At 43.2% G+C, this 21,015-nt stretch overlaps 1 protein-coding gene across 1 annotated transcript in view; it reads left to right on the plus strand.

Annotated features, from left to right (window-relative positions):
* camk2g2 (calcium/calmodulin-dependent protein kinase (CaM kinase) II gamma 2) overlaps positions 1 to 20,208 on the plus strand; it is a 198,746-nt gene extending 178,538 nt beyond the window's left edge. The window contains exons 17-18 of the mRNA XM_048616194.1: positions 10,012 to 10,087; positions 20,097 to 20,208. Coding sequence (XP_048472151.1) covers positions 10,012 to 10,087; positions 20,097 to 20,208 — 188 coding nt within the window. The remainder of the gene's footprint in view (positions 1 to 10,011; positions 10,088 to 20,096) is intronic.
* The last annotated feature ends 807 nt before the right edge of the window (positions 20,209 to 21,015 follow it).

The raw sequence follows: 21,015 nt of genomic DNA on the forward strand, positions 1-21,015 counted from the left end.
GGACGGCAGATCTCCTTCCCTGAACGACATTTAGAGAATCGGATTTGCACCAATCAAGAGTGGTTGCAGGGTTGCCATGTGGATGGGCCAAATGGCCTGCTTTCGCACTATAGGGATTCTAAGATTTGTTTCTCCTTCTTGAGCATGCTAGCTGCAGTGCACAGCAAATCAGTCTGAAAATCTTGGACGATCCTGACCATTCTGCGGCTGTAACAGTCCTGGGTAAGGAATGCAGAGCAATTAGCACAGAGTCAGACTGAGGTCCTGATCCAAGGATTCATTCAGTAATGCAAACAGACTTCCCCTTCCTCTATATCAGCCAACATCTTCCATTGCTACAATCCCAACTGTTCAGGAAGTCGGGGTAGAAATGAATAGTGAGTCTCACTCAGCATAAGCCTTTCAGTTTTTTCGAGATTTTATGTGGTCTTGTTTTATAAGCTTAAATTCCACGCTTGTGTTTTGCTGTGATCACTGCTTTCTTGTGTGGTTGTATTTTTAAGCATGTATACATATATTATATGTGTGTCTCTCTTTCCTCTCGCCACCCCTGCCCCCCAACTCCCCTCTCCTCTCCACTCCCCTCTCCTCCACCCCCATACATGTATTCAGCCACTGAAAGTCTGGAACTCATATGTGCAGTGAACCACACAGATAATTCAGAACTGTTCCCACCCACCTCTCCTCCTACGCAGTGTAAGTGAAGGCAAAGGTTTTTCTAAGTAGGGAATCAGTTTCAGCGCCTGTGCTCATCAGAGATTAGCTGGAGTGAATCATACTAAATCTTTGTTTTCTGTGCATTGTGATACTTTCATAAAAGAATTAGAAAAATAGTGTATTTGCATATTAATTTACTCCACAGCTTCCTTTTCGTAATTTCACAATGCCAGAGAAAATTCTGATTGTCAACTTTTAATTTGCATTTGTTCATTACTCCTTAATTTGTTTCTTGATTGCCTTTGAAGCTGCTCTCAACTATCAGGTTTAATTTAAACACCACTTTACAATTAATCACAAAAAATTATTCTGATGCTTAGTTGAAGAGAGAACTTGACGCACTTCGTTAAAACAACATTTGAGGCAGTCATTTCATTTCGTAGTTGGTGCACGTGTGACAGTATCCATTTTGGTGGGCAGCGTAAAGAGAAAAACAGGTTATTTTACATGTTGATAGACTGGGAAATGTCATGCTTCAGAGGAACTTGGGCCTTCTTGTACATGAATCATAGCATGTTGACATGTCTGAGGAGAAAGTTATTCTAGTTTTTAATTCCAGATGTTGTTGAGTAGGCAATGGTGAGATGCCTTCTTAAACCACTGCAGTCCATGTGGCTTAGATCTACCCATAGTACTGTTAGTAAGGGAGGTCCAGGATTTTGACTCAGCGACACTGAAGGAACGGCGATATAATTTCTAGTTATAGATTCATAAAGACATACACCAAGGAAACAGACCCTTCAGTCCAACTCATCCATGCTGACCAGATATCCTAAATTAATCTAGCCCCATTTGCCAGCATTTGGCCCATATCCCTCTAAACCCTTCCTATTCATGTACCTATCCAGATGCCTTTTAAATGTTGTAATTGTACCAGCCTCCACCACTTCCTCTGGCAGCTCATTCCATACACGCACCATCCTCTGCATGGAAAAGTTGCCCCTTAGGTCCCTTTTAGATCTTTCCCCTCTCACATTAAACATATGCCCCTCTAGTTTTGGACTCCCCCACCCTGGGGAAAAGACCTTGGCTGTTCACCCTGTCCATGCCCCTCATGATTTTATGAACTTTGATAGGGTCACCCCTCAGCCTCTGGCACGCCAGGGAAAATAGCCCCAGCCTATTCAGCCTCTCTCTATATCTTTTGAGATGGTGCATAGCGTGCTGGGGAATTTGAAGTGGCTGATGTTTTTGTGTCGCTGTTACACTTTTCTATCGAGTCAGTAAAAGGCCGTGGCTTTAGAAGGTGCTGTCATATAGTCATGGAGTTATACAGCAAGGAATCAGACCCTTCGGTCCAACTTATCCATGCTATCTAAACCGATCTAGGCCCATTTGCCAGTATTTGGTCCATTTCTCACTAAACCCTTCCTATTCATATACCCATTCAGATGCCTTTTAAATGCTGTAATTGTACCAGCCTCCACCACCTTCTCTAGCAGCACATTACAAACAGGCACCAACCTCTGCGTGAAAACGTTGTTCCATCTTTCCCCTCTCACCTTAAAACTGTAACAGGCCTTGGCGATTTGTTGATGGCACCTTATAAGTGGGAGCTACAGTGTGCGAGTGGTGGGTAGGGTGGTGATATTTCCCCATTTCCAAAAGAGTATTTGTGTGTTTCTGGCTTGTTATTATGATACCTGCTGCCTTGCGTTTGATTCATACAGTTCAGGCCCAGAGTCACCTGCGCAAGGTATGGACGTGTTCATGTTTCCAAGCTATCATGCAGAAAACCAGAGAATGGTATAAAACTATTCACCAGCAATTCCAAACAATAAGAGTGGAAGATGTTAACCATCATATTAAAAGAGAAATAAAAGGTTAAATGTTTCATGAAACTATTCTCCAACTACATGTTGATCTAAGTTTATCCCTGTCCTTCATCTGCTCGCGCACCTGCTGTTTGTTCCTAGCATTTCTATTTCTTTGCCTCAATTTTCCAGGGTTTATTTTTAAATAAATATGCAAGAACATAGTGAGTCACCACAAATGGTATTTATTCTTTGGTGCGGTTATTTGTTGAAAACAATCTGCCACCTTTGGGACATGTTTTCCCTCAGCAGCAGGGTCTGTTTTCTGCCATCTTATAACAAGAGGATTTTATCACTTCTCCAATGCTGTGACTCCCAATTCACCAACATATCCATGGGTGGCATCGCTGTTTGGAATCATGATTCTAAAGGGAGCAAACAGATCAAGTCAATTCAGGAGAAATGCAGCAGTAAAACCTTTACTGTCATAAATTGTATTCACGAGATACAGGGAGAGGCTGAATAGTCTGGGGTTATTTTCCCTGGATCATCAGAGGCTGAGGGGTGACCTTATAAAGGTTTATAAAATCATGAGGGGCATGAGTAGGGTAAACTGCCAAGGTCTTTTCCCCAACGTAGGGGAGCCCAAAACTAGAGGGCATAGGTTAAAGGTGAGAGGGGAAAGATTTAAAAGGGACCTAAGGAGCAATGTTTTCACACAGAGGGTGGTGCATGTATGGAGATGAGCTGCCAGAGGAAGTGGTGGAGGCTGGTACAATTACAACATTTAAAAGGCATCTGGATGGGTATACGAATAGGAAGGGATATGGGCCAAATGCTGGTAAATGGGACTAGATTAATTTAGGATATCTGGTCCGCATGGTCAAGTTGGACCAAAGGGTCCATTTCCATGCTGTACAGCTCTATTACTGGGATTAAACAGGAAAGGGCTTTCCAGAGTAAATGCTGAGAGGATGTTTCCCCTCGTGGGAGAGTCGAGGATCACAGGGCACAGTCTCTAAATAAAGGGGTGTCAATTTAAGACTGAGATGAGGAGGAATATCTTCTCTGAGGATTTAGAGTCTTTGGAACTCCTTGCCACAGAGAGCTTTAGGGGAGAGTCTTTGTTTAAGGCTGAGATACATGAATTCTTGATCAGTTGGGGAATCGAGGGTTACAGGGAAAGGGCAGGAAAGTGGATGTGAGGAATGTCCGATCAGCCATGATCCTATTGAATGGCAGAGGAGGCTCAAGGGGCCAGATGGCCTACTCCTGTTCCTATTTCTTATGGTCTTAGTCGCTGTTTGATTAGATGTTTGTGTCAAGCCTTCTTTGTATAATTTATTCGTTACCTTAAGGAAGCAGGTGCTCTTTTTCTTTTTGTTTTGGATGTGAGCATCAAGGGTGAGAGTCATATTTATTGCCTATCCTCATTGTTTTGAGGAAGACAGGATGAGCTGCCCTCTGAGTTTTGCAGTTCCTCCATTGAAGATGCATCCACAGTGCTGAGAGTTGGGAAGTTCCAGGATTGACGAATGAATTGAAGATAAATGGGTTGACAGGTCTGTAAACATAGCAGCGACACCACAGTCCAATTCTAGGTCAGTGTGCTCGAAGCCCCTTTAAAATCCTTGCAATATTGTCATGGTCCTGTAGTGTAGTGGGTAGTGTCCCTGCCTGTGAGTCAGGAACCCCAGGTTCGAGTCCTACCCCAGGACTTTGATGGTCATGGAAGTTATGTTCAAAGCATAGCTGAAAAAGTTTAATATCAACCTGTAATTCCTTCTGGCAGATGTTAAAGCCAAGAGGTAAAAGGTTCCTGCTCAACCATGTGACGGAAAGAAATTTACTGGAACCTTAACTGTCCTTATCCAACTCTCCAGACTACAACATGTATGTCACTACCAGTAACTTGGTCTTGCCACCTACACAAAATAATATCATAATGTTTCACCACTACTGAAGTAAATAGATTTGTTTAACGAGAAGTAAATATGCACAGAAAATATCTCCAGCCCATACTTACAGATGAGTGAAGCAGGGTGAGTTTAAGGACTGTGTTTCAGCTCATTTAGAAAAATCCAAATGAAACTCATTGACGCATAAGCCCAAAGAGTTATCTTTAGCCAATCTAATCTTACTGCTTGTCCACCTCTTCAACAGTGGATTTGCACAGCAATATCTCAACCATTGATTGTACTTTCAAAGGTTATTCAGGCGTGGTGAGAGATTCACTTAATGGGACATCGCTTTACAGGATTATACAATAATTATTCGTGAGCGAGACGTTTTGACTAGTTTTAATTTATCCTTCCAGAAGCACTTAAACATCCCCAAAGATATTAAAGAGGAATAGTGCAGATTGAGAAAAACAATTTCTGCTAGCAATTGAGCGTAACAAGTATATCCAGGCCTTCCAGCAATGAAGTCAAGAAAAAGTACATGTCAAAGGACCTCTCCTCCACAAACAGTAGTTAATGCTAAAACAAACACAGAAAATGCAGGAGAAACTCAACAGACTGGATAGCATCAGTTGAGACCTGCTGAGTGTTTTTTTTAATTTTCTGTTTGTTTCAGATTTCCAGCAGAATTTTTTCTTCTATTCAAGCAGTAAATACTAAGTCAGTTGTTAATTTTCCTTCCAATATTGAGAGATCTCTGTTATCCAAAAGGATGTTGGGCAGGGTGTTGGAGTTAGATAGCAGGAGACCAGCCTGAGGATCTAATTTATCTACTCCTGTGTTCCCATGACCCTTGACTACTGTATGGCAAAGTTTCCCAAGTTATTCCACGGTTATCCCAAGCATGTTAACTGCTCATTTAAAAGAAACATCCCTGAAGTCATCTACAAATTTGTTCTGTCATCTTATTCAATTAAAGGAATAGACCAAGAGATATTGAGACTTCGACCAGAAAAAAGGAGGAAGCATAGCTCAGCTACAGGCAGCTGGGATCAAGGGAATCCCTGGAGGTATATAGGGGATACAGGAGTTTACTGAAGAAGGATATCAGGAGGGTGAAAAAGGTGCAGAAGATAACTTTGGCTGAGAAGATTAGTGTGAATCCAAAGAGATCCTTTAAATATATTAAAGGAAAAAGAATAACTAGAGAGAGAATAGGACCCCTCAAGAACCAAAGTGGACATGTATGTGTGGAACCACAGGAGATGGGCAAGGTCCTCAACAAATATTTCTCCTCTGTTTTTACTGTGAAGAAAGATATGAAGACTTGGGAACTTGGGAAAGTTGAGTGGCGATATCTTGGGGACAGTCCGTATCACTGCAGAGGAGGTGTTGGAAGTATTAGAATGTATGAAGGTGGATAAATCTCCTGGTCCTGACCAGACATATCCAAAAACCCTGCAAGAGGCTAGAGAGGAAGTTGCGGGGGCTCTGGCTGAGATATTTGCATCATCACTAACCACGGGTGAGTCCCGGAAGACTGAAGGGTAGCGAATGTTGTGCCCTTATTCAAGAAAGTCTGCAAAGAAAAACCTGGGAATTATAGACCAGTGAGCTTAACATCTGTGGTAGGTAAATTAATTGAGAAAATTCTGAGGGATAAGATACACACGCATTTGGAAAAACAAGATTTGATTAGGAGTAGTCAGCAAGGCTTCATGCATGGGAGGTCATGCCTCACAAATTTGTTCTTTGATGAAGTGACCAGGAAGGTTGATGAGGGCAGGGCGGTAGACCTCGTCTGTATGGATTTCAGTAAGGCCTTTGATAAGGTTTCATGTGGTAGGCTGCTCTGGAAGATTAGATCACATGGAATCCAGGGAGAGCTGGTGAATTGGATACATAATCGGCTTGATGGTAGAAAGCAGAGCATAATACTGGAAGGATGCTTGTCTGACTGGAGACCTGTGACTAGTGGTGTGCCTCAGGGGTTGGTGCTGGGCCCATTGCTGTTTGTTATCCAAATCAATGATTTGGATGAGAATGTACAAAATATGATTAGTATGTTTGCGGATGACACTAAAATAGGCAGTATTGTGGACAGTGTGGAAGGTCATCAGAAATTGCAGCAGGATCTTGATCGGCTGGGGAAGTGGGCCGAGAAATGGCAAACGGAGTTTAATATTAGACAAGTGTGAGGTATTGCATTTTGGAAAGTCAAATCAAGGTAGGAGTTTCATAGTGAATGGTAGGGCCTTAAGGAGTGTAGTGGAACAGAGGGACCTTGGAGTTCAGATGCACGGTTCTCTGAAAGTGGAGTCACAAGTAGACAGGGCAGTGAGGCAGGCTTTTGGCACATTGGCCTTCATCAGTCAGGGCATTGAGTATTGAAGTTGGGAAGTTATGATGGAGTTGCACAGGACGTTGCTGAGGCCACACTTGGAGTATTAGTTTTGGTCACCTTGCTGTAGGAAGGATGTTATTAAACTGGAAAGAGTGCAGAAGAAATTTATAAGGATGTTGCCAGGACTCAAGGAACTGAGTTATAGGGAGAGGTTAGACAAGCTAGGACTTTTTTCTTTAGAGCATAGGAGATTGATGGGGTATCATAGAAATGTATAAGATCATGAGAGATGTAGGTAGGGTGAATGCATTTAGTCTTTTTCCCAGGTTTGGGGAATCAAGGACTAGAGGGCATCAGTTTAAGGTTAGAGGGGAAAGAATACATGAGAACCTGAGAGGCAACATTTTTACGCAGGGTGATACACATATGGAATGAGCTGCCAGCGGAAGTGATTGAGGTGGGAACATTAACAACATTTAAAGGGCATTTGGACAAATACATGGATAGGAAAGGTTTAGAGGGATATGGGCCAGGTGCAGGGAAATGGGGTTGGTGTGGATGGACATTTGGGTAGTCATGGATCAGTTTGGGCCGAAGGGCTTGTCTCTGTGCTGTAGGACTCTAAGACCAGCCACAGAAAAGAAATTGTGGATGCACGAGCAGGTGGGAGGCTGGGAATTCTGTGGCAAGTAATTTGTTTTCCAACTTCTTAAAGTCTGCCTGCCATCTATGAGGCAGCAGTCAGGAATGCGATGGATACTCTCCACTTCACTGGATGAGTGCAGCTTCAAAAACACTCAAAAAGCTCAACACTGTTCAGGACAAAGCAACTCACTCGATTGGCACCAAATTCACCACCTTAAACATTCACCACCTTCACTGTTTATGCACAGTGGCAGTAATGTGTATCAGCTACAATTTATAATGCCCCTTTCAATAGCATGTTGCATGTAAATGAACAAGGGCAGTAGATACATGGGAACACCACCACCTTCAAGTTCCCCTCCAAGATGGCATCGACACTGGGTGACTCTTTGCGAGCTCTCTACAGCAGATCTTATTCACATATTTCTTACAGCCTTTCTGCACTTCTAAACCTCAACTCTAAGTCTGTAAAAATTATGCCTCGCTCTGTCTAAACACCCTATGATCTGTATGTCCTTGTATGTAATGATCTGCCTGTACTGCATGCAAAACAAAACTTTTCATTGTACTTTGGTACATGTGACAACAATAAATCAAATCAAGCCATTTAACATCCTGACTAGGAAAACTTTTCCTCCAGTGTCACTGGGTCAAAATCCTGGAACTCTTGCCCAAATAGCATTGTGGGGTGTACCTATGCCAAATTGACTGCAGCAGTTCCAGAAGGCACTTCACCACCACCTCCAGGGCAACTAGGGATGGGCAACAAATACTGGCCTAACCAGTGATGCACACTTCCTATGCTTAAACTTTCTAACGTGTAATTTATAGGGTAGAGTGTTTCTATTCTGTTGACGATCTTCTGTACCTCCAACAAACCATTGCTTAGGCATAGTATTCTTTCAAAAAGTTAAAATAGTTTAGGGTTGTCAGGAAATAAAGGTTAACCTCCTTGGTGCTACAGAAAGCTCATGAGAGCAAAAAAAAATTATAGATTGGTTTATGTTCACTTCTTTGATTACTTTTGCCTTGATTAGTTACAAAATTTTTATTCGTTTGTGGGATGAGGGCGTTGCTGGGTAGGCCAGCGTTTATTGTCCATCCCCAATTACCCAGTGGGCAGTTTAGAGTCAAATGCATTGCTGTGGACCTGGAGTCACATATAGGCCAGACCAGGTAAGGATGGCAGTTTCCTTCCCTAAAGGACATTAGTGAGCCAGATGGATTTTTCTTGACAATCGGCAATGGATTCATGGTCATCATTAGACTTTTAATTCCAGATATTTATTGAATTCAAATTCAATCTGCCATGGCAGCATTCAAACCCGGTCCCCAGAATATCACCTGGGTCATTAGATTAACAGTCCAGCGATAATACCACTAGGCCATCACCTCCCTTCATAATAATAGAGGTGGTAGTATAGTGGCTGTTTGACTGGTTGGGGAAGGTTGAATTTGGAGGCCATGTTGTTGCGATCCCCAGGAATATGTTCGGCCGAAGTCGGTAACATTAAGTGGTGCATAAATTCTCAATAGGCCCCTCAGCAGTAGTCTATGAAGGGGACCAATGAATCATGAAGGGTATCCAATCAATCACTGTTAATGAATGCAGCAGTGTTACTTTACAGTCCACCAACTGCTCAACCAGTGAGTTCACACACAGAGTTGGTGGCCCCATTCCCTAACAGTGGCTGATATGGAGGAGGTATTACAGCAGGAGATTCCAGCTGTACTGAGGATAAGAGGCAGGAACCTTCCTTTAAGAGTGTGCCTGAGGAAGGAGCTCAGAGCCACGTATAATCCCAAACTGGGTTATAGCGGGGAGAAAGGTTAGCACCATGCTGGACCAAGCCAGAAGTAAATATCAAGTGAGAGTCCCCTTCATCATCAGCAATAAAAGCAGCTTGTTCAAGCGATCATTCCTCATTATGCCTTGTGTCAACAGGAGGTGAATCTTGGGGGAATTCATTTGAATATAAGAGGAGCTCTTTTTTATTTACTGTGCTGTGAAAGTTTTGTTTTGAATCACAGATGCTCTGAGCCTGTAGTAGCTTTCATTCCCTCTTTGCATTTCTTCATTCACTCCTGTGGTCACTAAGTAAATGTCAGGTGAGTCTGGTTTTCTGCTAAGTCCTGTATACTTGCATGAGCAGCTGGTGCACTGAGACAAGGTGACCAGGACCCTGGAAAATAAGTTTGTATGCGATTGACTCCTTTTGTTAAGTGCTGCCACGTTTGAAATCTCCCTTCAAGCGAAGGTTCGGACTGGTATTTAAACTCTGTTAGCTGTCCCCTCAAGCCAATGCAGTTTAGCAGATTCTGCCTTTGAGGAAGGGAACTCATGTTACACATCTTTGCTGGATGAAATAGCTTGTTTGCTCGTGTGTTGCTTACAGACTTAACCAATACTTCTGAATGCACTGTCATATTCAACTGTGCCGGACTAATTTGCAGAATAGAGGCATTTTAACAAACACAGTAAGATTATGCCCAAATATGCCTCAGGAATAGGGTGCTTTATTTGGATAAGTGTCCCCGACATTCAATGTAGCAATTTTAGTTTACACAGAAACAACTTGGGAATCATCTTTCAGCTGATACTTTACTGAATCACTTTTTAATTTTTCTCTCATATTTCTGCACCTTCTAGCGCGCAAACAGGATATCATCAAGATCACTGAACAGCTCATTGAAGCCATCAACAATGGAGATTTTGAAGCTTACACGTAAGTTCGGGGAAGCAGAATGGACCCTGGTTTTTACAGTTGGCTTTCTGAGCAAAATGGGATCACTAGCTGGGCGCTGGATGGAGTGGGGTGGGCATTGGTTTATAATGTTGCTGCTCTTTGTATTATTATTTTATGGGAATGGGGCATCGCTGTCCGGGTCAACATTTGTTGACAATTTCCATTGCCCAAAGAGCTATTAAGAGTCAAACCCGAATCCTAACCCTATTGCATTCCTGGGATCGGGAGTCACATGTAGGCCAAACCAGGTAAGGACAGCAGATTTTCTTCCTTGTAATGCGTTAGTGAACTAAATGAGCGTTTACAACAAATAACAATAGTTACACAGGCACCATGCAGCTATTCTTTAATTCCAGTTTTGTATTGATTTTAAAATTCATTATCAGCCGCGGTGGGATTTGAACCATTTCTACCAGAATTTTATCTGGATCTGGATTACTAGACCTGTGATATTGCTACTATGCCGACACCTCCCACTGGGCTAGTGTGCCAATATCGGCAGGTACTTTAATGTTTGAGGGATTGTGGGGTTGGAAGAGAAACCCACAGGCAATTTCAGATCAAGCAAAATGTTATCCCCATTTGTGGCATCAAATTACAATTTGTCACCTCAAACTCAAGCTGAGAATTCAAAATAAGATTGATTGTAACTTCACATTTAAGGTAAATTGAGGGTGGGTGCAGCATTTCAGCCACCAGTTACTGAAAAGTTCTAACAGAGTTCCTGAGGAGTCGGTCAGAGACTGAACTGGCATTGAGTCCATCCCTTGGGGTTTTATTTTCCTTGCCTTCACATTTCACTGATTGGAATTCATTTCAGTTTCATTGTCGTCAGTCCAGCTTGATGAACTGCTTTGTTGTAATAGACTGTGCAAAGGTCGGAGATATTCTGCCAAAATGCTTGACTTTTCAGTGAAGCAAAGCTTATAACCAGTGGAAATGAAAATACTTGGAGGCAAACTGAAGATGGAATCTGTGAACAGTTGAGGGGGATAAATAGGACATTTTGTTTCGGTTATCGATGAAGTATAAGGAAGGTATCAATGGGGTAAAGGAATTTCTAAAATGTGTATGGGACTCTTTCCTTCAGCAGCTGATTAACCTATAGGATAGAGGAAGGCGTTACTAGAATTGGTGATGGATAACAGTAGATCAGGGCGGATGAGTTAAATGCACCAAGGCAACAGCAATCATAATGTGGGGGGTTAGAAATTCCAAATTAAGCAGCAGAATGTTACTCAAAGGGAAGGCACCAGATTGGATTTGGGGCATTTTTGGAAAAGCAGTGAGTTAACTCACTGTTGAAAGATAAAAGCAGGAATTAACGCACAGGATTGGGAACAGTATAGAATTAGGGGAAGGATAATACAGTAAATTACAAACTGATGAGAAGGAAGGGAATATAAATACCAATGTCTCCGGGTTGATGGAGTTACAATGCAATGCCTCATAGGATTCTGTTCTGGCTGTTGTTCACTCATCTGTACTGAGGGAGTGCTGTACAAATGAGTGGAGAATGTTTATAAATAGGAAGCATGGCAGGGTTTGTGATGCAGAGTGACATCAACAGTGTACGTTCAATTCGACACTGGCTGAGGTTACTGCAAAGGACTCTCCTTCTCAACATCACCTCTCACCTGAGGCATGGTGACTCTCAGACTAAACCACCACCCATCGTCTCTCTCTCTCTCTCTCTCTCTGTCTCTAATGAGAGAGCAGCGCCGTGGTCCTCTAGAGTGACTCAGTCCCCATGGTGTCTTTACCTTGCTGATCGTAAATAAACCTGAGCTGCTAAACAAATTGCAAGGGCTTGCTCCTTCCTTGCATTTATAAAAACTAGTCAAAGTTGCTTTTTCAAATTCCCAACGGTTCAGGTGATCTAAATTAGATGGCTGCAGTGCAGAGAGTTTGAAGCTGCCTGTTGATAAGGCACAAAGTTTAAATGTGTCGACACGTTTACCAAATATATAATATTTTTGAAATTTTTTTTTTATTTTCAGGGAAAACATTTCCCACTTTTGCCCAAGACACAATCATACTCACCAACCAGACCAGAAGGGATTCAGAACGAAAACTGAATGCAAAGAACTCTCCTATTGAGTTCTGGATTTGGCAGCATCATTTCCACAGCATCTGCACCTTGCCCTGTATTAAAATTAAAATCCACAATGTTCTAAAATCAAGCCTAGATATTCGATAATCAATATGTTCAGAGATGTTATTGCACACCTCCAGCAGGACCTTAAACCTGGGTCTCCTGATCCAGAGTAGGAACATTACCAGTGCGCTCTCTACAATATCAATCCGACAGAAACCCCATTAATCAGAAGCTGCACTTCTTCGATGAACTCAGAAATTGGTGGAGATTTTTTGCAGGACATGCAAGTCAGTGTCCAAATGTAATCTATAACTATTGAACAATTGAACAAATACATGGAAATTCTGGTTGTCTCATCTGAAAACAGCCTCTCTAACTGAGTGAATCACGTCAAAAGTATTCACTGTCCAACCAATTATCAATCTAAAAATCAAAATACAACAGGATAAAAGCTGAAATGAAAGTATTTCTGTGGGTGTTTGGCAGAAGGGGTGGATTAAAACCATTCTTCATAAATGAAAAATTAATCAGACACAACTTAATTATCAACTCGGTGCTAGACACCAATTTGGGAATAATGGTAATTAACATGTGGGAGGCTGGGGGACAAAAAGGCACAGAATATGCTTTGTGAGTGTCCCCAGTAGTCCAGCAACTATTTTGAGCCTGGTGTTCCCAGCCTACGCTCTGTAAACATTGGCTTAGTCCCAACAATTTAAGGCAAATAACTTTAATTTAAAGTCAAGCTAACACTTGATACTGCCTTGCCAACTCAGAGTGGTGTCTTGATATTAAGGCTAAGGGCAGCCACCCACACTTCTGGAGCTATACATGAGATTTCACATCCAAACCAGGCTTCTTTAATTGCAAATAAAAACTGAAAGAACTGCGGATGCTGTAAATCAGGAACAAAAACAAAGTTGCTGGAAAAGTCTTTTTTTGTTCTTTAATTGCAATTCCTTTATTGCCCCATCTTTGCAGCTCAAATATTAATTCATCAATAAACATGACCATGAATAATTATGTCTCTGCAACATTATAAAATGCCTTTAAGAAGGCTCTCAGTGGAAAATAAGCTCTGAATATTCAATAAAAGCCAAAAGGATCGCAGACGCTGTAAATCAGGAACAAAAACAGAAGTTGCTGGAAAAGCTCAGCAGGTCTGGCAGCATCTGTGAAGGAAAAAATCAGAGTTAACGTTCTGGGTCTGTTGACTCTTCCTCAGAACTCGGGAGGGCTCACCGGACCCGAAATGTTAACTCTGCCTTTTTCTTCACAGATGCTGCCAGACCTGCTGAGCTTTTCCAGCAACTTCTGTTTTTGTCCCTGAATATTCAAGTCTTCCTAATAGTTGGATGGGAAATACCTTGGCACTCGGGGGTGGGGTTGGGGGGGCAGGAGGGATGCTCAGTGATCCTGAGGGTCATTAGTTAGTAACAATTAAGTCAGCAGTGGACTCAGTTAAAGTCACCTCAGTCCTCCCAGGCCATTGGGCTGCTCTCTCATTAGAGAGACATGGTTGGTGGTGGTTTAACCTGAGGGTCACCACACCTCAGGCCAGAGGACAGGTTGAGAAGGAGAGTCCTTTATGGTAACAAAGGGAGGCAGAGGCCCAGTGCTATTATTGCTAGACTATTAATCCAGAGACCCAGCTAATGTTCTGGGGACCTGGGTTTGAATCCAGCCATGACAGATGGTGGAATTTGAATTCAATAAAAATCTATAATTAAGAGTCTAATGATGACCATGAAATGGTTGTCGATTGTCAGGAAAAACCTGGAGGTGCTAGTGATCTTAAAATTCATAAAGGTAGATAAAATCCCAGGACCTGATCAGATGTTTCCCAGAACTTTGTGGGAAGCTAGAGATGTGATTGCTGGGCTCCTTGCTGAGATATTTGTATCAGCAACAACCACGGGAGTGGTACCAGAGGTTGGATGTTGGTTAATGTGGTGCCATTGTTAAAGAAAGGCTGTAAGAAGAAGCCAGGGCACTATAGATCAATGAGCCTTACATCAGTGGTGGGTATGTTGTTAGAGGGGATTCTGAGACACAGGATTTACATGCATTTGCAAAGGTAAGGACTGATTAGGGATAGTCAACATGGCTTTGTGCATGGGAAATTGTATCTCACTAACTTGATTGAGTTTTTTGAACAGATGAGAAAGAGGATTGACAAAGGCAGAGTGGTAAACGTTGCCTATGTGAACTTCAGGAAGGCATTTGACAAGCTTCTGCATGGCAGACTGGTTAGTAAGGTTAGATTACATGGGATCCATGGGAGCTTATCAATTGAATCCAAAATTGGTTTGAAGGTAGGAGACAGGGTGGTGGTGGAACGTTGTTTTTTGGACTGGAGGGGTGTGACCAGTGGCATGCTACAAGGATTAGTCATTCTGTCGTTTATGTAAATAATTTGGATGTGAATATAGGAGATGTGGTTAGTAAGTTTACAGATGACACCAAAATAGATGGTGTAGTGGACAGTGAAGAAGATTATCTCAGAGTACCTTGATCAGATGGGCCAATGTAGGCTGAGAATGACAGATGGAGGTTAATTTAGATAAATGTGAGGTGTTGCATTTTGCAAAGGCAAATTCGGACAGGACTTATACACTGAATGGTAAGGTCCTGGGGTGTGTTGCCAAACAAAGACAGCTAGAGTTGCAGGTGTATAGTTCCTTGAAAGCAAGTAGACAGGGTAGTGAAGAAGGCATTTGGCACATTTGCCTTTAATTTGTCAGTGCATTGAGTATAGGAGTTGGGAGGTCCTGTTGCAGATGTGCAGGACATTGGTGAGGCCACTTTTGGAATATTGTGTACAGTTCTGGTCACCCTTTTATAGGAAGGATGTTGTTAAACTTGAGAGGGTGCAGAAAAGATTTACATGGATGTTGCCAGGAGTGTTGAGTTATAGGGAGAGTCTGAATAGGCGGGGTTTTTTCCCCTGGAGCATCGGAGATTGAGGTGTGAACCTATAGAGGTTTATAAAATCGTGAAGTATATGGATAGGGTGAACAGCCAAGGTCTTTTCCCCAGGGTGGGGGAGTCCAAAACTAGAGGGCGTAGGTTTAAGGTGAGGGGGGAATAATTTAAAAAGGACCTGAGGGACAACTTTTTCCACAGAGGGTGGTGCATGAATGGAATGAGTTTCCAGAGGAAGTGGTGGAGGCTGGTACAATTACAACATTTAAAAGACATCCGGATGGGTACCTGAATAGGAAGGGTTTAGAGGGATTTGGGCCAAATGCTGGCAAATAGGACTAGGTCAGATTGAGAATTCTGGTTAGCGCGGATGAGTTGGACCGAAGGGTCTGTTTCCGTGCTGTATGACTCTGACTCCACGTCCTTTAGGGAACGAAGCAGTCGTCCTTATGTGCCCTGGCCTACATGTGACTCCAGACCCACAGCAATGTGGTTAACTCTTAACTACCATCTGAGCATTTAAGGATGGGCAATAAATGCTGTCTAGCCAGTGATGCCCACATCCTGTGAATGAACAGAAGAGTTTTTTTAAAAACCCCTCAGCTGGTGCAGGAATTGAACCTGTACTGTAGTCGTCATTCTGTATCACAAAACAGTCATTCAGCCAACTGAGCTACCCAACCCGGTCCAAACAAATACTGTCCAGGACAAACAGTGACCATGCAGTGACCCCTCCTGGAAAGTGTGTGCACGTGACAGGATTGGGTTGGATTTAATTTAGGCACATTCTACCCTGTCCCTACTCTCTTACCTACAGAAGCTGCCTCTTGCTAATTGGGCATTCTGACGAACAGCCTCGGCTCAGAGCAGTGCATGCTGGGTACCACACCTTGGAAAGGAGATATTGGCCTTGTAGATAATACATATTAAGTTTACAAGAATAATACCTGGACTTCAGAGGTTAAGTGATGCGGACAGATTATACAAATTAAATCTATTTTTTTCTGGAATTCAAAAGGTCAAGAATGATCTGATCAAAGTCTTCAAGATAGGGGCAACCCGATGGCTCAGTGATTAGTGCTGTTGCCTTACAGCTCCATGACCTGGGTTTGCTTCCACCCTCGGGTGACTGTCTGTGTGGAGTTTGCACGTTCTCCCCGTGTCTGCGTAGGATTCCTCCCACAGTCCAAAGATGTGCAGGTTCAATGGATTGGTCACGCTAAATTGTCGCAAATTATTCAGGGATGTACAGCTAGGTGGGTTAGCCTTTGGAAATGCAGGGTTACAACGATAGGGATAGAGGGGGTGGATCTGGGTGGGATGCTCTTTGGACGGATGGTGTGGACTCAATGGGCCGAATGGCCTGCTTCCACACTGTAGGGATTCCATGATATTAACAGGAGAAGATAGGGTAGATAAACTATTTCCACTGGTTGGGGTTTCTAGAACTAAGGGGCATAGTCTGACAATTAGGGCCGTTCAGGAAAGATGTTAGAAAGTACTTCTACACACAAACGGCCATGGATGTTTGGAATTCTTGTCCATAGACAGCAGTTGATGCTAGTTCAATTGTTACTTTTAAACCTGAGATAGATAAATTTATATTAAGCGAAGCTATTAAGGGATATAGGGCAAAGACAGGTACATGGAGTTAGTCCACAGATCAGCCATGATCTGATTGAATGGTGGAACAGGCTCGAGGGGCTGAATGGCCTACTTTTGTTCCTTTGTTCCTATATTTGTGAAAACCTATAAATTTAACCCCCAAAGGAAAATAAAGTAAGTGAAAGGCAGATAGAAAACAAATTGTGTATAACATTAACTTCCACTGTGGCCCAACTATCAGAAAAACAAACAACAGGTACTTAATTTTTTAACAGCTCAAAGTGTGATGTGTGCTAAGCACAAGACTTTTACAGCTGGATAACCAGGTTAATATGTGGTTCTGCTCTTTCAAATTTGGATAGTTGTAAATATTTATGCTCCATTATTTGTGAGAAGCCTGTAAGATCATTCTTCCAGTTGCTTCATTTCATTACAATACTAACACTCTAAGGTGAAGTCTGGAAGCTGAAGCATAATTTCCATGAAAATGCCATGGAGCTGAAGCTCAACATTAACATTGAAATCCTGATTTAAATCAATTTTTGAAGGACTGCATCACCTGATGATGAGGAAGAGGTGAGGTGGCCTTTCAAGTTAATGCATAGCTATTAAGAAAAGTGGAAGGAACATGAGCATGTTAGCTGAAGGAGAAGATAATGAAGATGTATTCAGATAAAATAAATCTCAATTCCCTGAAGCTAATGGAGTGACTAAGTCTTACAGACTAATGAACACAATGTAAATCTATTCTTCAGCAATGCTATCCTAGACAGGGAAAAAAAAATCCTATAGATATGACACTGGCAAGCAGCTGTAGATTTGCCAAGATTGACTTACATTTCTGTAGCACCTTGGATCTCTCCAGAACGTTGCAAAGCATTTTGTAGACTACGAATTACTTTTCTTGCGTTCGCCGCTGATATAACGTGGGGAACACAACACTTAGTGAACAGAAATGTGAAGATGGACATCGCTTTTTCTCTTTAAGTTGTTTGAAGCAGACATATTGGTTACAATATTGGCACTTAGGAGCAGGAATAGAATATTCAGCTCTTCAAGTCTGGTCTGCTATTCAACTACATCATGGCTAATCAACCTCATGGCCACTTACCTGCACTATCCCCATGATTCTTGAGATTTTCAATACCCAGATATCTATCGTTTCAATATCTAGATATTTATCATTCTCTGACTTGAACATCCTCAATGATTCACCTGTGCAGCCATCTGGATTACAGAATGCCAAAGATACTAACCCTTCGACAGGAGTGATATAGTCTCATTTAAGTCCTAATTGGTTAATTCGTTATTCTAAAACTATCACTTCTGGTTGTAGACACCGAAACCCTTCTTCAACAAACAAACCGCATCCCTATCCCTGCCAGTCAGAGAATGATCCTTCTTGTGTCTGGGATAATTTCGCTAATCTACCTGTAAGGAACATTTTAACAATCACCCAGAGGGCAGTGGCAGTCTGTAGCCTCATGTGACACCCCCAAGAGTGCGGCACACTGACAGTGCGGCGCTCCCACAGTGCCGCGCTCCGACAGTGGCGTGCTCCCTCAGTACCGCGCTCCGACGGTGCTGTGCTCTGACAGTGCCACGCTCCCTCAGTGCGGCGCTCCCACAGTGCTGCGCTCTGACAGTGCCGTGCTCCCTCAGTATCGCGCTCCCACAGTGCTGCAGTCTGACAGTGCCACGCTCCCTCAGTGCGGCGCTCCCACAGTGCTGCACTCCAACACTGCAATACTCCGACAGCAACACTGCAGCGCTCCGACAGTGCCGCGCTCCCTCAGTGCCGCGGTCCCTCAGTGCTGTGCTCCGACGGTGCCGCGCTCCAACAGTGCCGTGCTCCCTCAGTACCGCGCTCCGACGGTGCTGCGCTCTGACAGTGCCACGCTCCCTCAGTGCGGCGCTCCGACGGTGCTGCGCTCCAACACTGCAGCACTCCAACAGTGCCGCGCTCCGACAGTGCCACACTCCCTCTGTGTAGGGCTGGGAATGTCGGCCTGGATTCTGTGTTCGAATCTCTGAAGTGGCTCACTGACTCAGGTAAGCGTGCCACCTGCCTCAGCCCCAGCTGTAGGAGCCTGAGACCCTCTGCACATTCCAGTTGTACAATATGGCTTCCACAATCAGTTGTCCATTAATAGAAAGTATCTGAGACTCTTGTGTCATTTAACAATGGCACTTGGCAAGATTACACCTTGACCCCCCTCAGACTTTGTTGCGCTCTTCCCTGTCTACAAAAGGAAATATTTTAACTTGGAGATTTGTTCAAAGTGAAATGCTGGGGTTAAGAGGAGAAACTGGCACTGCCATTGTTCCCAGAGAGCAGATACCACTCTCTGATCAGGTAATAATTCTCCTCCCAGCAGCTGCTGTGGCAGTTTGGAAAAGAGAAGCAGCCTGTTCTCCAAACAACAGAAAATGAGAAATGAAGCAGAACTACTAGTTCCATTCTTGACCCAGTGTATGTTCGGGATGACAGTGTTAAATGTGCCCCTTTAAATTGTAGCTTTTTAAAGTGTACTCACCTGTTTTTTAAGGTTCCCGCAGACACCTCTGTCAGACAAGAGGATATCACAGGCAGGAGAAGAGTAGCAATTTGATCCTTCACCTACTTGTTGGCCAACATCCCTTCAAAACCTTCCCAAGTGTGGACTCAATGGGCTGAATGGCCTGCTTCCACACTGTAGAAAATCTGTGACCCAGGTCTGCTTAGATGACGCTGTGAAAATCAATGTCTTAGGGTCTCTTTTGCCCATTGCCATCATTTCACTCCTAATTTCTTTTGCTTTCTGTAGGGTAGCCCTAAATCTGACTGCCCCTTACTTCACTAAGTGTTGCATTGGAGGCCTCAGGCCACCCATTTTGCAGGTCTTCAATCTGCAGAATCTCTTCTGCACCCTCCCTAGTGCAATCACATCCTTCTGAAAGTGTGTGAGCCGAACAGTAGTCGAGCTGTGGCCTAACTGACCATCAAAGCATAAGAAATAGGAACAGGAGTAGGCCATTCGGCACCTTGAGCCTGCTCTGCCTTGCAATAGGATCATGGCTGGTCTGAACATTCCTCAAGTCCATTTTCCTGTATTTTCCCCATAACCCTTGATTCCCCGGCTGTTCAAGAATCTATCTTTCTCAGCCTTAAGTATACACAAGGGCTCTTCCACCCCCCCCCCCCCCCCCCCCCCCCCCCCCCAGCTCTCTGTGGTAAGGAGTTCCAACATTACATCTAGATTCATCTTAAGGCAGTGTATTTATGGAGATTTTTTGTCAATTAAATATTATTTACTGTGCATTGAATAAATAATACCTCGTTGTAATGTTTCTGAGAATAGATGGGTTTTTTTCTTTCAGGAAAATCTGTGACCCAGGTCTGACCTCATTTGAGCCTGAAGCCCTTGGGAACCTTGTGGAGGGAATGGATTTTCATAAGTTTTATTTTGAGAATTGTAAGTACGCGATATAATTCTGAACTGCAAAGATTTGCATTACACCAGTTCTCTCCCAGTGTAGCAGTGTAGTGTTAATATAGCCAACATCTTCACATGTGGTACATTGTCCATGCTTTTAGGTCTGCCTTTATATACTGGTGAATTACTCTCAGCCTTGCCCATTGACCAAAGGGTCTGTTTCCATGCTTTATGACTCTATGACTGTCAATGTATTTATGTGAGATAGTAGGAACTGCCGATGCTGGAGAATCTGAGATAACAAGGTGTAGAGCTGGATGAACACAGCAGGCCAAGCAGTATCAGAGGAGCAGGAATTTCTGAAGAAGGGTCCAGACCCGAAACGTCAGCTTTCCTGCTCCTCTGATGCTGCTTGGCCTGCTGTCTTCATCCAGCTCTACACCTTGTTATCTCAATGTACTTATGTTGTGTGTTATGTACGTATAACTTGACAATGGAATTGGGACAATGACAACAGAAACTCCTCCACAAGCCCCATCGAATATCTGAAATCTCCAAATACATTGCGACAGACAGCAGAACAAAATTGAATGAGTTTTGTTCACGTAATGATCGACAATAACGAACAATGTACAGATTAGTAGATTGAATCAGAGATAGTAGGAACTGCAGATGCTGGAGAATCCGAGACAACAAGGTGCAGGGCTGGATGAACACAGCAGGCCAAGCAGCATCATAGGAGCAGAGAGGCTGACGTTTCGGGCCTAGACCCTTCATCAGAAAAGGGGGAGGGGAAGGGGGTTTTGAAATAAATAGGGAGAGAGTGGGAGGCGGATAGAAGAGGGATAGAGGAGAGGATAGGT

This window comes from Rhincodon typus, chromosome 34 (assembly GCF_021869965.1).
Source record: "Rhincodon typus isolate 14 chromosome 34, sRhiTyp1.1, whole genome shotgun sequence".
Lineage (NCBI taxonomy): Eukaryota > Metazoa > Chordata > Chondrichthyes > Orectolobiformes > Rhincodontidae > Rhincodon > Rhincodon typus.